Genomic DNA, 11187 nt, shown 5'->3' with positions numbered 1-11187 from the left:
AAATTGTTGTTTTGTGTTAATTAGCAGTTTTTGTTAATAAAAGTAGATATTTTTTAGCATTACATATGTTCTGCATTTTGCTGTGTTTAAGGGAAAATCGAAACTTATGTTTTTCCTGTAACAGGCGTTGCTGACAAACCTTCTGAAGCATTTTTTCTCATCAACAGGTTTTAATGATGTATCCAATCTTCTATTTATTTTATCCCAATAACAGAGACTGCTGAGATAGATGTATCTTCTAAAGCTTTTTCAGCAACAAAGATTTCTTAGGTATCTGCACCTTGTAAAACATTTTTTTTTAAAGCCACGTATTACTGAGGCAGGTGTATTTTCTAAAACTATTTTCCTTTCAACATCAGGTATTGCTGAGGTAGCTGTATCATCTAAAGCTTTAGAAGATCTTACCAAAATGCAGGATGATGGATTAATAACCTTTAATTTAATATCCAATAATCTTGGCAAGTAAGTCTTTTGGTTGAGGGTTTTTTCTGTGTTTGTCAAGTTATAGCTTTCCAGTGATGGTTTATACCCTAATATCTATTAATATCTTCCAAAACACCGCATGTAGTTTTTACAAGATAATGTTGTTATTTGGCATGTTAATGTTTTGATTAATATTATCAGTACTTTGCTATGAAACGTAATTTTTTTTTCTGTAATTTTGAAACACAAGCTGTTTGCATGTATGTTAGCCAACCAACCTCTATCCTTTTTCTAAAACCTTATGACCAACTCCGATAGTAAAAGGTAATGGCATAAACCATATGGACCCAGAAAAATAATGATAGGATATGTACTATATGACTTTAACTTATAATTATCTATTGTATTCAACATATTGCCAACCAGGCCCCAGTCGATCTAACAATCAAGGCAAGTAATTTTATAGATAAAGTTAAACAAATTATGGTAGAAGATTTAAAAGCAAGCCAGGAAACAAGAGAGTCACCAGTAACAGTGCCTAAACTCAACCCCAATATAGAGCAAGTTACTAAAGCAGCTGAATCCCTCACGGATGGAGTCAAGCTTGAGCTATAATCACAACTCAGTTGATAATACAGCAAACATGTATGCCCACATCAAACATTTCTCACACTTTTTTTTTTATTTTACTTCATTACAGGGCTGCTATTAAGCAGGACCCACAGTCAACTGCCTAGTGCACTTTTTGCCAGTGGGGATGGCACCTAACATCTGCCAAAAAACATAGCATCTACAAACAATAATAAATTTGAGTGGTTGCTTAGACATGTGTTAGGTATGCAATATGCACCTGGCAGCCAGCCCAAATGGGGATGGGAGTCAGTTTAGATTAACCCTTTGAGTTTATGAGTTGCAAAGAAGTTTGGGGGAAGGGAATATATCTTCCTGGTAGAACTCAACAGCAAGTGTTCCCTTTCTGTCCTAGAATGTTTCAAACTAAAGAGAACATGTCAAAATGAATGATCTCCTGAAGAAATGCACTGGTGGACTCAAGTACATCTTTCCCCAGTATAATGTTATTTCATTCCTTCCCTTCTGCTGTGATCTCTTTGAAATGTCTTATGGAGAGGAATCTATAGAACAAGTCTATCAGCAGAAGAAAGCCGTGCTGTGCCAATTGCCAGGAGTTCTGTTCTCCCAAACCCAAGAAGCCCTGGTATGACCTGGAGTCATACAAACCTCTATTTGTTACTGGAGGGTCTTACTGGCAACAGAGGGTGGAACAGCAACAAGAACAGCACAGTCTTTGTGGTGGGCAGAGGTGTGTCTATTGAGAGAAAGGAAAAACTACTCCAGGAATGCCTACTAAGGGCAAGGGAAGAGGCATAGCATAATATGACTGCAATTTTGGTGTCCTTTTTTTGATCCAACGCATGCAGTGAAACCAATCCCTTTGAGGACACAGCTTCATCTCCAGTGGTTTGGGGTGGCAATGGCCTCTTTGGAGATGCTGAAGATTCTTGTAAATGGAGCCATAGAGATGTCCATCAGGCATCAGTCACATCTCATCAGTGTCTCCAAGAAAGACTCCCTTGATAGAGGGTGATCCTTGACCTATTAAAGTTGCACAAGCACATTGTGTGCCTGAAGCTCTGGATGAAGTCTTAATCATTTGTGAACCTGAAAAACACACTGGCACGTCCCTATTTCCATTCCCTTCCTCCCCTTCCAAGGGTCCCACAAGGGTGATAAACATGATAAACATACAGATTTCGGCCTATGCCCTTTGGCTTGAACATCGCCCTGAGGATCTTCACAAAATTGGCAGTGATAGCCTCCAGAGAGCTCAGGTAAGAGGGAGTTCAAGTTGGGCTATGTACTGTAGATAACTGGCAAGTCTGGAAATATCAAAGAAAAGTACTAATAAAACCTGCAAATGGTAAACAACAGACTCCATTTAAAAAGTTCTCTGATCAGCTTGAACAGGGATTACCTCACACCCAACAGGCATTTTTTGTGGCTGGAACTTCGCTGAGATGTGCGTAATGGCAGGTTCGCTCTTCACAGCCCGAATCAGGAAAACACCATGAGATTCCGGACTTTATCCTAATTTTCCTGATGACTCTTGGAATGAATCCTGGTCCTGTCTCAGTTCATGTCTGTGGTTGATGCCCAGACAAAGCTTTGCAATTGTCTCCACCCACAAAAGCAGGTGGTTTGGGATATTCGCCATCCAAAGACTTGAAAGAGTGCTCTCATCAAACAAGTCAGTCTAACTTCCCAGGTGCGCAGGTAATTGACAGGTAGCTGGGATATGGTGGTCATTGTTAACCTTTTAGTTGATAAACAACCTCTCTGCCTCTAATAATTAATTTTAAATGTATCAGGTAAATATTTACAATACTCAGATTGTCATAAAAAACCAGTAACTGGCAAGCTTGTTTATATATCCCTGGGATATTTTCATTTTACTTCTAGGTTTTTAGTATAAATACTTTCGGATATACAGAAAACTGATGTGTATTCATTTTAATCTAGAACTTACCTAAAGACATTCTGATATTTTCTGAAGTTTGAGTTTTGCCAAATATATTTTATTCCATCATTTCTACCTGATTGGTTTCTTACCCTTATTCCTACAATATTCTGTATTTTATTTATTATATACATTTGGTATTTTTATAGATCTTCCTTTTCTTGTGCAAAAACTTCATCTCTCTCTCTCTCTCTCTCTCTCTCTCTCTCTCTCTCTCTCTCTCTCTCTCTCTCTCTCTCTCTTATCAATGCTTCAGAGAAAGAAAATGAGGAAAAGGGGGTGAAAGGGATGTAGGGAGACATACTTATTGTTTGAGTATGACTCACAAGACCTTTATAGGCACAGAAAGGGAGTAATCATGGGAGTTGACCCATTCTCATTTCAGTGATCATAATGCAGTCATGACCCACATTGCTATGGTATCAGGAGCCTGGATCAGCAGACTTAGCTCTCTTAGATGTGTGTAATGCTTCACCACTTGCTAGCCTAGTCATCTCTTGCTATTGTCCCCTAGCCCATCATTCCCAGCCAAGAATAGCAGAAATCCCTAATCTTGTACAGGAACTCAGTATCACAGATATGACATTTACCTGGTCCAGTCTCTCCAGGTTTACTTAAATGCCATAATCCTGTTTTCCTGAGCTCTCACTGCATGGGCTGAGAGTATCTTAGTGTTTTTAATAAAAAAGATGTGCTGCCACTCCTCCCCTAAGCGTCATGATGTCTGGAAGGTGGGTACCCCTGTCTTCATTTTGAAATGTCTATCTTGAAGAAGCTTCTGATTATATGGGTTGTTCATCAAAGACAATGTCCCTCAAAAATTACTGCCGATAGATTGAAGACGTTCAACCTTAGGTTAAAACGATGGTAATTGTGACCCCATATGTTCCCTGGCGGAGAGGAAGGGGCCGCCTCTGAGGCCGTGGTACTTCTGAGATATTACTGGGATGGAGGGGTTATCCTGCTTCCCATCCCAGCATGCTTAGGTACGTCATATTGTCATAAGTTTATACAGGTTCTTTATCTCTCTTTATTCACTGGTAATTCCTAACTGGAACCCTGAATAAAAAAGAGGGGAGGTGATCCCTCTCATGGCTTTGATGCTGAGGTTCTTCTGAAAGTAGTGAGTTGGAGTGGTTATCCTGCAGTCCATCCTTATGTAACTGGATAAGTTACTTTATTGCTATAACACTAACACTCCTGTCTGTTTTTATCCCTCTGTTTATTGTTAGTTCTCAATAGGAACTACCCTGAATAGAAGAGGGGAGGTGATCCCTCATATGAATTCACCATAGACTGTTCTCTTTTGGGCAGCTAGGAATCTTTTCTCAGGAGCTAGGGCATTTTGCTCTCTGTCAATTTCTTTTATATGCTCCTTTGTAGATGATCACTGGCTGCACTATCAAAAACCAGGCACTGACATAGAAAATATTTTTCAGCTGCTGTAGATCCCAAAACCCACCCATTTCACCTAATAAAAAGCCATAGTAATCTTTGGGGGTTGCTTCTTTCACAGACCTGGCGAGTAATGTAAAGCTTATCCTGTATGCACCATTGTCACCACATCTTCAGAAGTGAAGGGAATTACGATCTTTTGGGTAGCCATTACAAGGCAGGATAAAGAGCCATCGTGTCTTGAGTCCATTTATATAGCTTCGCTGTATCAAAAATTGCACCATTCTTGCTAATATCAGCTATGAGAGAATTCTCGACGCTAGTTGGTTTGCCTTATGGTGGCCAGTGAGACAATAAGGGTAGCCCCTTTGAGGCTCACAGCTACAAGAAACAGGTTTTTCATATGTCAAACCCTTGCCTTTATTTGTTTCTCCATGGTTGCCTATAATAATATTTTATTCAGTATTTTATATACATAATTTATTGGAAAGTTAAGACGATAGAAGTAACTTGGGCAGCAGGAAACTTGCACATTTGTTTGATGTGATAAATTTACCTTTTCATTGAAGGACATTAGATTTGGAGAGACGTGATACAGGGAAAAACCTTCCTCGAGCTTCAGTTGCATTCACCTCTTACATGAATTTTAGCCAAGTGAGTACCTCAAAATAACCATTACTACCTGTTTTGAAGTGAAGCTGAAGTTTGTTAAGATTTTTCTCGTGTAACTGTTGCTGTAAATTATTGTTTTTCAAATTAATTTGCAGAATGTGTAGATATTGCCCAAGATAAATAATAATTCTTGGAAAAATAAAATATGTAGGTAATGAACAATACTGTACCCATTTAGGATATTAAAATGTAATATTGTTATGACGTGTCAAAGCCCCAGGAAAATTATTTAATATATGCATAATAAAGTATCGATTTAGTTAAAAAGAAAATAGTCAACTCTTCCCTTGGTCTTGTACTAACATAATTTATTATCAGAAGTAATTTCTGATATTTAACAATTAGTTCTGAGCCATTTTGAAACATTGGTTATGACAGATTTCCAGTTACTTGGAGAGTTTGCCAGCCCAATACCCAAACAAAATCCGAGTGGATGCAGCAGGAAGGAGTGTTGAAAACCGCACTATTTACCGTGTTCGGATGACTAACAATATCACAAATAACGTAGAGAAGAAAGTTGTCTTTATTGATGGAGGTCAGTGCTTAAGATCTAATCACTATTAGAACGGGTTTTCTTTTTTCACTTTTTACATATCTTTATAAGGCAAGCATATTCATTATATTATTTAGCACTGGCCATCAGTCCATTGTGTAAGCACAGTAACCAACCACCTATATGCCCAAAGCTATCCATACTTAGCCACCATCCACACTTATTGCAGATCAGAAGAACTTTATAGTAATTGTTTGATAGGTGGCTATGGTAAACCTTTATGGTGTTTCTTCTTCAAGAATAGCATAATGCTAAGAAAAAAGGTATATACGATAAAATGGATCACTACTTGTAGGTGTTCATGTAAGTAGATGATTGTTAATCTAGTTCTCTTTGTGTCTGTCTACCTTCATGTCAGTCACACATAGCTTGTTAATGCAGACGCACATATACTGTTAAAAGGCGTTCTGTCAAGTTTAGCACAAAGGTAGACAAATTCATAGGTGTGAATGAAAGACGATCATTTATCTGCCTGTTTATTTGTCTTTTTGTCAATGTGTCACTTACCTTGTCATTGGAACTTCTTAGTCATGGTTATAATGATTCCAGTCATACTTTGCATAAAAGTAGATCATCTTTCATAAATATAGAAAATCTGTCTCTTATGTCAATGACTCTGTCATGACTTACCTTGTTTGGTAAGAAATTGTTAAAAAGCAAAATTATGGCTCTAGATTCTTTATATTTTGTATATCACTTAAATTTTAGCCATAACTTTTGATTGGTAAGGGGCACGCATGTTTGCCAATGAAATTTTTTCAGATGTCATCAAGCTTAGTGACTTTATGACCTTCCCATGACCCCCAAACTAAAACTAGAAGCCACTGGGGGACATTCGATTCACAAAAATGCTTCTTGTAGGAACAAAATCATCAACTGGAATGCTCTCAGAGAGGTGATGATAAGTCGTCAGTACGGGATGCACAATACTTAAGCAATACTCTCAGAACGATTATTATTATTATTATTATTATTATTATTATTATTATTATTATTATTATTATTATTATTATTATTATTAGTATTACATAAATTGTGAAGCTGACATCTGAATTTTTTAATTGCTGAAGACTATTCCATTTTGACATTAAAGGATGTACTGCATTTGGGGCTTAGTTAATCTTTAGCCTAGGTTCTATATCTAATTATTTATTCGTTATCACAAAGGATAAATAAAAAGAATACACTGAATACACATTTCTACAAAGTACCCTGGAAGAAAATGTTATTTTCATTTAGTGACTTGCGGTTTTATTTCTAGGTATACATGCTCGTGAATGGGTTAGCCCAGCTGCTGCCTTGTATGTTATCGAAACACTTATCGCTAATGCTGGGCTTACAGAAACTACTGAGTGGCAGATTATGCCCATGCTTAATCCTGATGGATATGTTTATACTTGGAGCAAAGTAAGTTGGTTTAATAGCTTATATATTTCAATTCTGTTTCGTTTTACTGAATTAGTAAAAATTGCCTGATAAATAGTATCCCATCTTTTAATATTATTTTAGGGACTTATACATATTTGGTAGTTTTGATACTCTTATTCCTTTATAGGATCGTTTATGGCGCAAGAACAGGTCTCCTTCTTCAGTTTGTGTTGGTGCTGACCTTAATAGAAATTTTGGATATCAATGGGGAGGTAGGTCTCATTCATTGTCAGTGTTAGTGAGTTTCTTGGTGTCCATTTATTTGAGATACTGGTGGAAGCAAACGAGAAAGATAAATAGAAAAGATATTTGGAATAATAAGACTGAGGTTTGTTGAAGAGAATAGCGGATTCCAGTTGCAAGACAATTAGTGTATACAAGAGAAGGAATGACAAAGTAAAACTGAAAAGGGAAATAATTCATGAAAACTTAGAGGTGAATATAAGCAAGCACTCTTCCCAGAAAGTAGTTGCACTGGTGTAGAGTGCATGCTAAGAGAAAGAGTTAGTGGTCTTCTACATATAGAAAAGAAGCTGATCTGAATGATGCAGTGGTGGAGGGTTTAATGTAAATTCGAGATTTATTGCAGAGGTAACCATTGCTTATCTAGGGAGGGCAATGGAAAGAATGACCAAGAAGAGATCGAGAATTAATGGATTACAATTAAAATGTTGAGGTGTGACGATGATCGAGTAGTTGTGGGGCTGCCTAGGGTAAGGTGTCCAGGTGAGAGAAAGGTTCCAAGTAAATGGGTGAACGTATAATTTTTTCCTTAAGGGGAGAGGATGACAGAAATGACTATATGAGTTGATCGAGGTATATTGCTGAGTTATACCTGGGAGTTTGTATTGTAAGTTTTGGATTGAGAGAATAAGACATATAAGAGGGAGATTGATTGGGGAGGAACAAAGAGGGTTTAAACAAAGTAGAAGGTTAGGAGAAATGTTTTTATGGAACAGTTATGTGAGAAGTTTTAGAGTAATAGAAAAACGTGAAATTATGTGTGGTGCAGATGGTAATTCGTGGAGAGGGTTTAGAAATACTTATGACAAAGCAAAAGTTATTTTAGAATTTGTGAATCATACAGTGGCGAGTTTGGTGTAAAATTGGGTCTCTAAAACATTAATATTTTTATGACAATTGAAGTAGGTCAAGTTAATGGAATACAGAAAGGACTATGGGTGGAATGTAGGCTGGATGATGTCGTTGACATACATGGTAACCAGGAAGATGGAACAATGAATTTTAATATAGATGGTAGAAGAGTGGAAATGGTTAACTATGCAGGTATCTGGAAGCGACATTAAAGAATAAGGGAAAAATGAGATGAGAGGTGAATCACAGAATAGGTAAGATGATTCAAGGATCCTTTCAAAAATTATAAACAAAACTGAGATATGGATTTTACATGCAAATGGGTTGAACGGCGGAGAGATGGATAAAAATTATGTAAAAATGAAAAACTGATCAGAGTAAATTGAGAAGTTTTAGTCAAATGCAGAGACTACAATACTACAGATTGATGAATAAGGTCTGTAATTCATCATTCTTTTGAGGGAGGAGCAGAGGAAAATAAAGTGCTGGGTTGTACAGTAGTAGTGAAAGAGAATTTGGAATGGAGGGATGAACTTAGTATCCAGGAAGCACAAGAGTGCACACAAGAAAGCGATGAGTGACTGTATATAAAGCAAGTGGCTAATTTATGGCAGTTTACTACTTAGTGACTGAAGGGGGAAAGTGGCGCTTATTGTTTTGTTTTCTCAGAACCTGATAAAAAAAGGCACAATAATCGCTGTCGTGTGTATCCTTTTAAGTAATGAATCAAGAATAAACTTTGTGCAAAAACCTTATACTTTGTCATTTATTTAATATATATAGTGACAAAGTTCATCAAAAGTTACCTCTCATCAAACACTACATTACTCTCATGTATCTTGCATGTTCTTGCTCTTCCTGGATGTTAAGGGTCTTCTATTCCAACACCTCTTCTGTTCTCTCTACTTTCAGTCAAGTATCCCTACCTCTTTTCATACGATCTTGAAAGTGCCCCAAACAATTCTTTCGACCCTCGACCCCTGTTAATCTTTTTCCATGCCTTTTAGCCCTTTCCACTCCAGAAATATTATATAAACAAGTCCTACCAAAAACTACCACCTTCTTAACATTTACAATCAGCATGTACTTTCCTCATACACGGGGGAGGCTTGGTTAATAAAGCATCCCTCTTTTGAATGTTTTGCATGGACTCTGCAGCCTTCCCTGCCTTGCGTACTCTGTGATTTATCTTAGTCTACTAATTTCAGTTCCTTATAAAGTGCTCCCATTTACCAATAATAATATGAATCAACCACATCCATCCATACACCATCAATGCCAACATTCATTGCACCACCGTGGTACTCCTAATAAGACATACCACTGATAGTGTGCCTTGAGTGGAAAACTACAAATTATTGAAGGTTTGGTGCAGCATCCTGTCGGCTCCAGCACTTTTATTTATATTTCTGGTTTTGATTTCTTACTTAATGTCAGTAATCTTCAGCTTTATCTTTCTATATTTTTCAATAATCATTTTCATAATTACAATAATCTGTCATCTTGGCTTCTTACTATGAGTACTATTTGCCCTTCGAAGTACTTTTTACTAAACTGAAGAACTTGCCTTTAAACGCTAACCTGTCAAAATTCCAAACTGAACTGTCTGCTTTCGCACATCCTAATTACCACAAACAGAAAACTAGGTGGGCCCCTTTCTTTAACAAAGATGATCTAAATACCCTTCAGAAATTGAGAAAAAATAATAACTTAATATTTTCCAAACCAGATAAAGGTAATGGTACAGTTATTTTGAATAAAGTTGATTATCTCCAAAAAATTCAGAATATACTCACTGATGATTCTAAATTTCAAAAAATTGGTAACAAAGACTTTAAACTTATTTTTAAGAAAGAGGACAAAATTAACCGTTTTTTGAGATCTTTAAAAAATATGATGAGCTTTTCGTCACTGGATCATCTTATGGTATCATGTATGGCCTCCCCAAGATACATAAAGAGAACGTACCTATGAGGCCAATCCTTTCTTCATATACTACACCCAACTACAAAATTGCAAAGTACATAGTCCCTCTCTTGGAAAACTCTTTCAAAAATGAATTTACTGTTAACAGTTCCTTAGAATTTAAAATAATATTTTATGTCAAGATTCCGATTTGGTCATGGCCAGTTTTGATATAGAGTCACTACTCACTAATATACCAGTGGAGGAAACAATCGATTATATTTTGGATACTATTTTTAATGATCAGGACAATGTGTACCAGGTTTTAACCCTTAGATTTTAAAGAGCTATTGGAGGTGGCGGTGCAGGACACGACCTTTGTGTTTAATGATGAAGTTTACATGCAAGTGGAAGGTGTAGGAATGGGTAATCCATTAAGCTGCATTTTTACTGATATTTTTATGCACAAATTCGAGAGAAGAGCTGCTGGACAGCTGTCCCTCTGTTTTCAAGCCGTTATTTTATCGCCGTTATGCTGACGACACTTTTGTCCTTTTTAAAGAGCGTCACCACTGTGACCAGTTTCTGCAGTATGCTAATTCACTACATAATAACATTAAATTTACTTATGAATTAGAAAATAATAACCAATTATCCTCTTTAGACACCATCGTCATCCGTGAGGACAAGAGATTTCATGCAGGTGTGTTCCGCAAGAAAACCTTTACTGGTCTTGGGCAGAATTTTTACAGTTCGTGCTTTTATAATTTTAAATTGAATTCCCTGACCACTCTCCTCCACAGGGCCATAACACTTACATCCGACTGGCATCTTTTTCACAAGGAAATAGATTTTCTCTAGGATTATTTTAAATCCAACTGCTATCCATCCAATTTATTTTTAAGGTATGTTAAGAAAACATTGGATAGGTCCTTTCACCCTCCTGCTACCACACACTTGGCACATAAATTAACATATTATATAAGTTTTCCGTTCACGCATGACACCTCTTTCCTACCCAATCTAAAAGGATTTTAACGAATTATTTTCCTGCAGTTGACGTGAAGCTCATATTTAGAACCCAAGAACTATTGGCGGTATGTTTCGTCACAAAGAAAAACTGACCCTTTAATGCAGTCCGGTGTTGTTTATTTATTTACTTGGTGTCAATGCCGTTGAC

General features: G+C 36.9%; 1 protein-coding gene across 1 annotated transcript in view; it reads left to right on the top strand.

Moving 5' to 3' along the window:
* Positions 1 to 357: 357 nt before the first annotated feature.
* LOC136853111 (carboxypeptidase B-like) overlaps positions 358 to 11187 on the top strand; it is a 43906-nt gene continuing 33076 nt past the window's right edge. The window contains exons 1-5 of the mRNA XM_067128412.1: positions 358 to 462; positions 4924 to 5008; positions 5405 to 5561; positions 6841 to 6986; positions 7135 to 7219. Of these exons, the coding sequence (XP_066984513.1) occupies positions 410 to 462; positions 4924 to 5008; positions 5405 to 5561; positions 6841 to 6986; positions 7135 to 7219 (526 nt within the window). The 5' untranslated portion in view covers positions 358 to 409. The remainder of the gene's footprint in view (positions 463 to 4923; positions 5009 to 5404; positions 5562 to 6840; positions 6987 to 7134; positions 7220 to 11187) is intronic.

This window comes from Macrobrachium rosenbergii, chromosome 26 (genome assembly GCF_040412425.1).
Source record: "Macrobrachium rosenbergii isolate ZJJX-2024 chromosome 26, ASM4041242v1, whole genome shotgun sequence".
Taxonomy (NCBI): domain Eukaryota; kingdom Metazoa; phylum Arthropoda; class Malacostraca; order Decapoda; family Palaemonidae; genus Macrobrachium; species Macrobrachium rosenbergii.
This window is presented reverse-complemented; position numbering and strand designations above follow the sequence as displayed.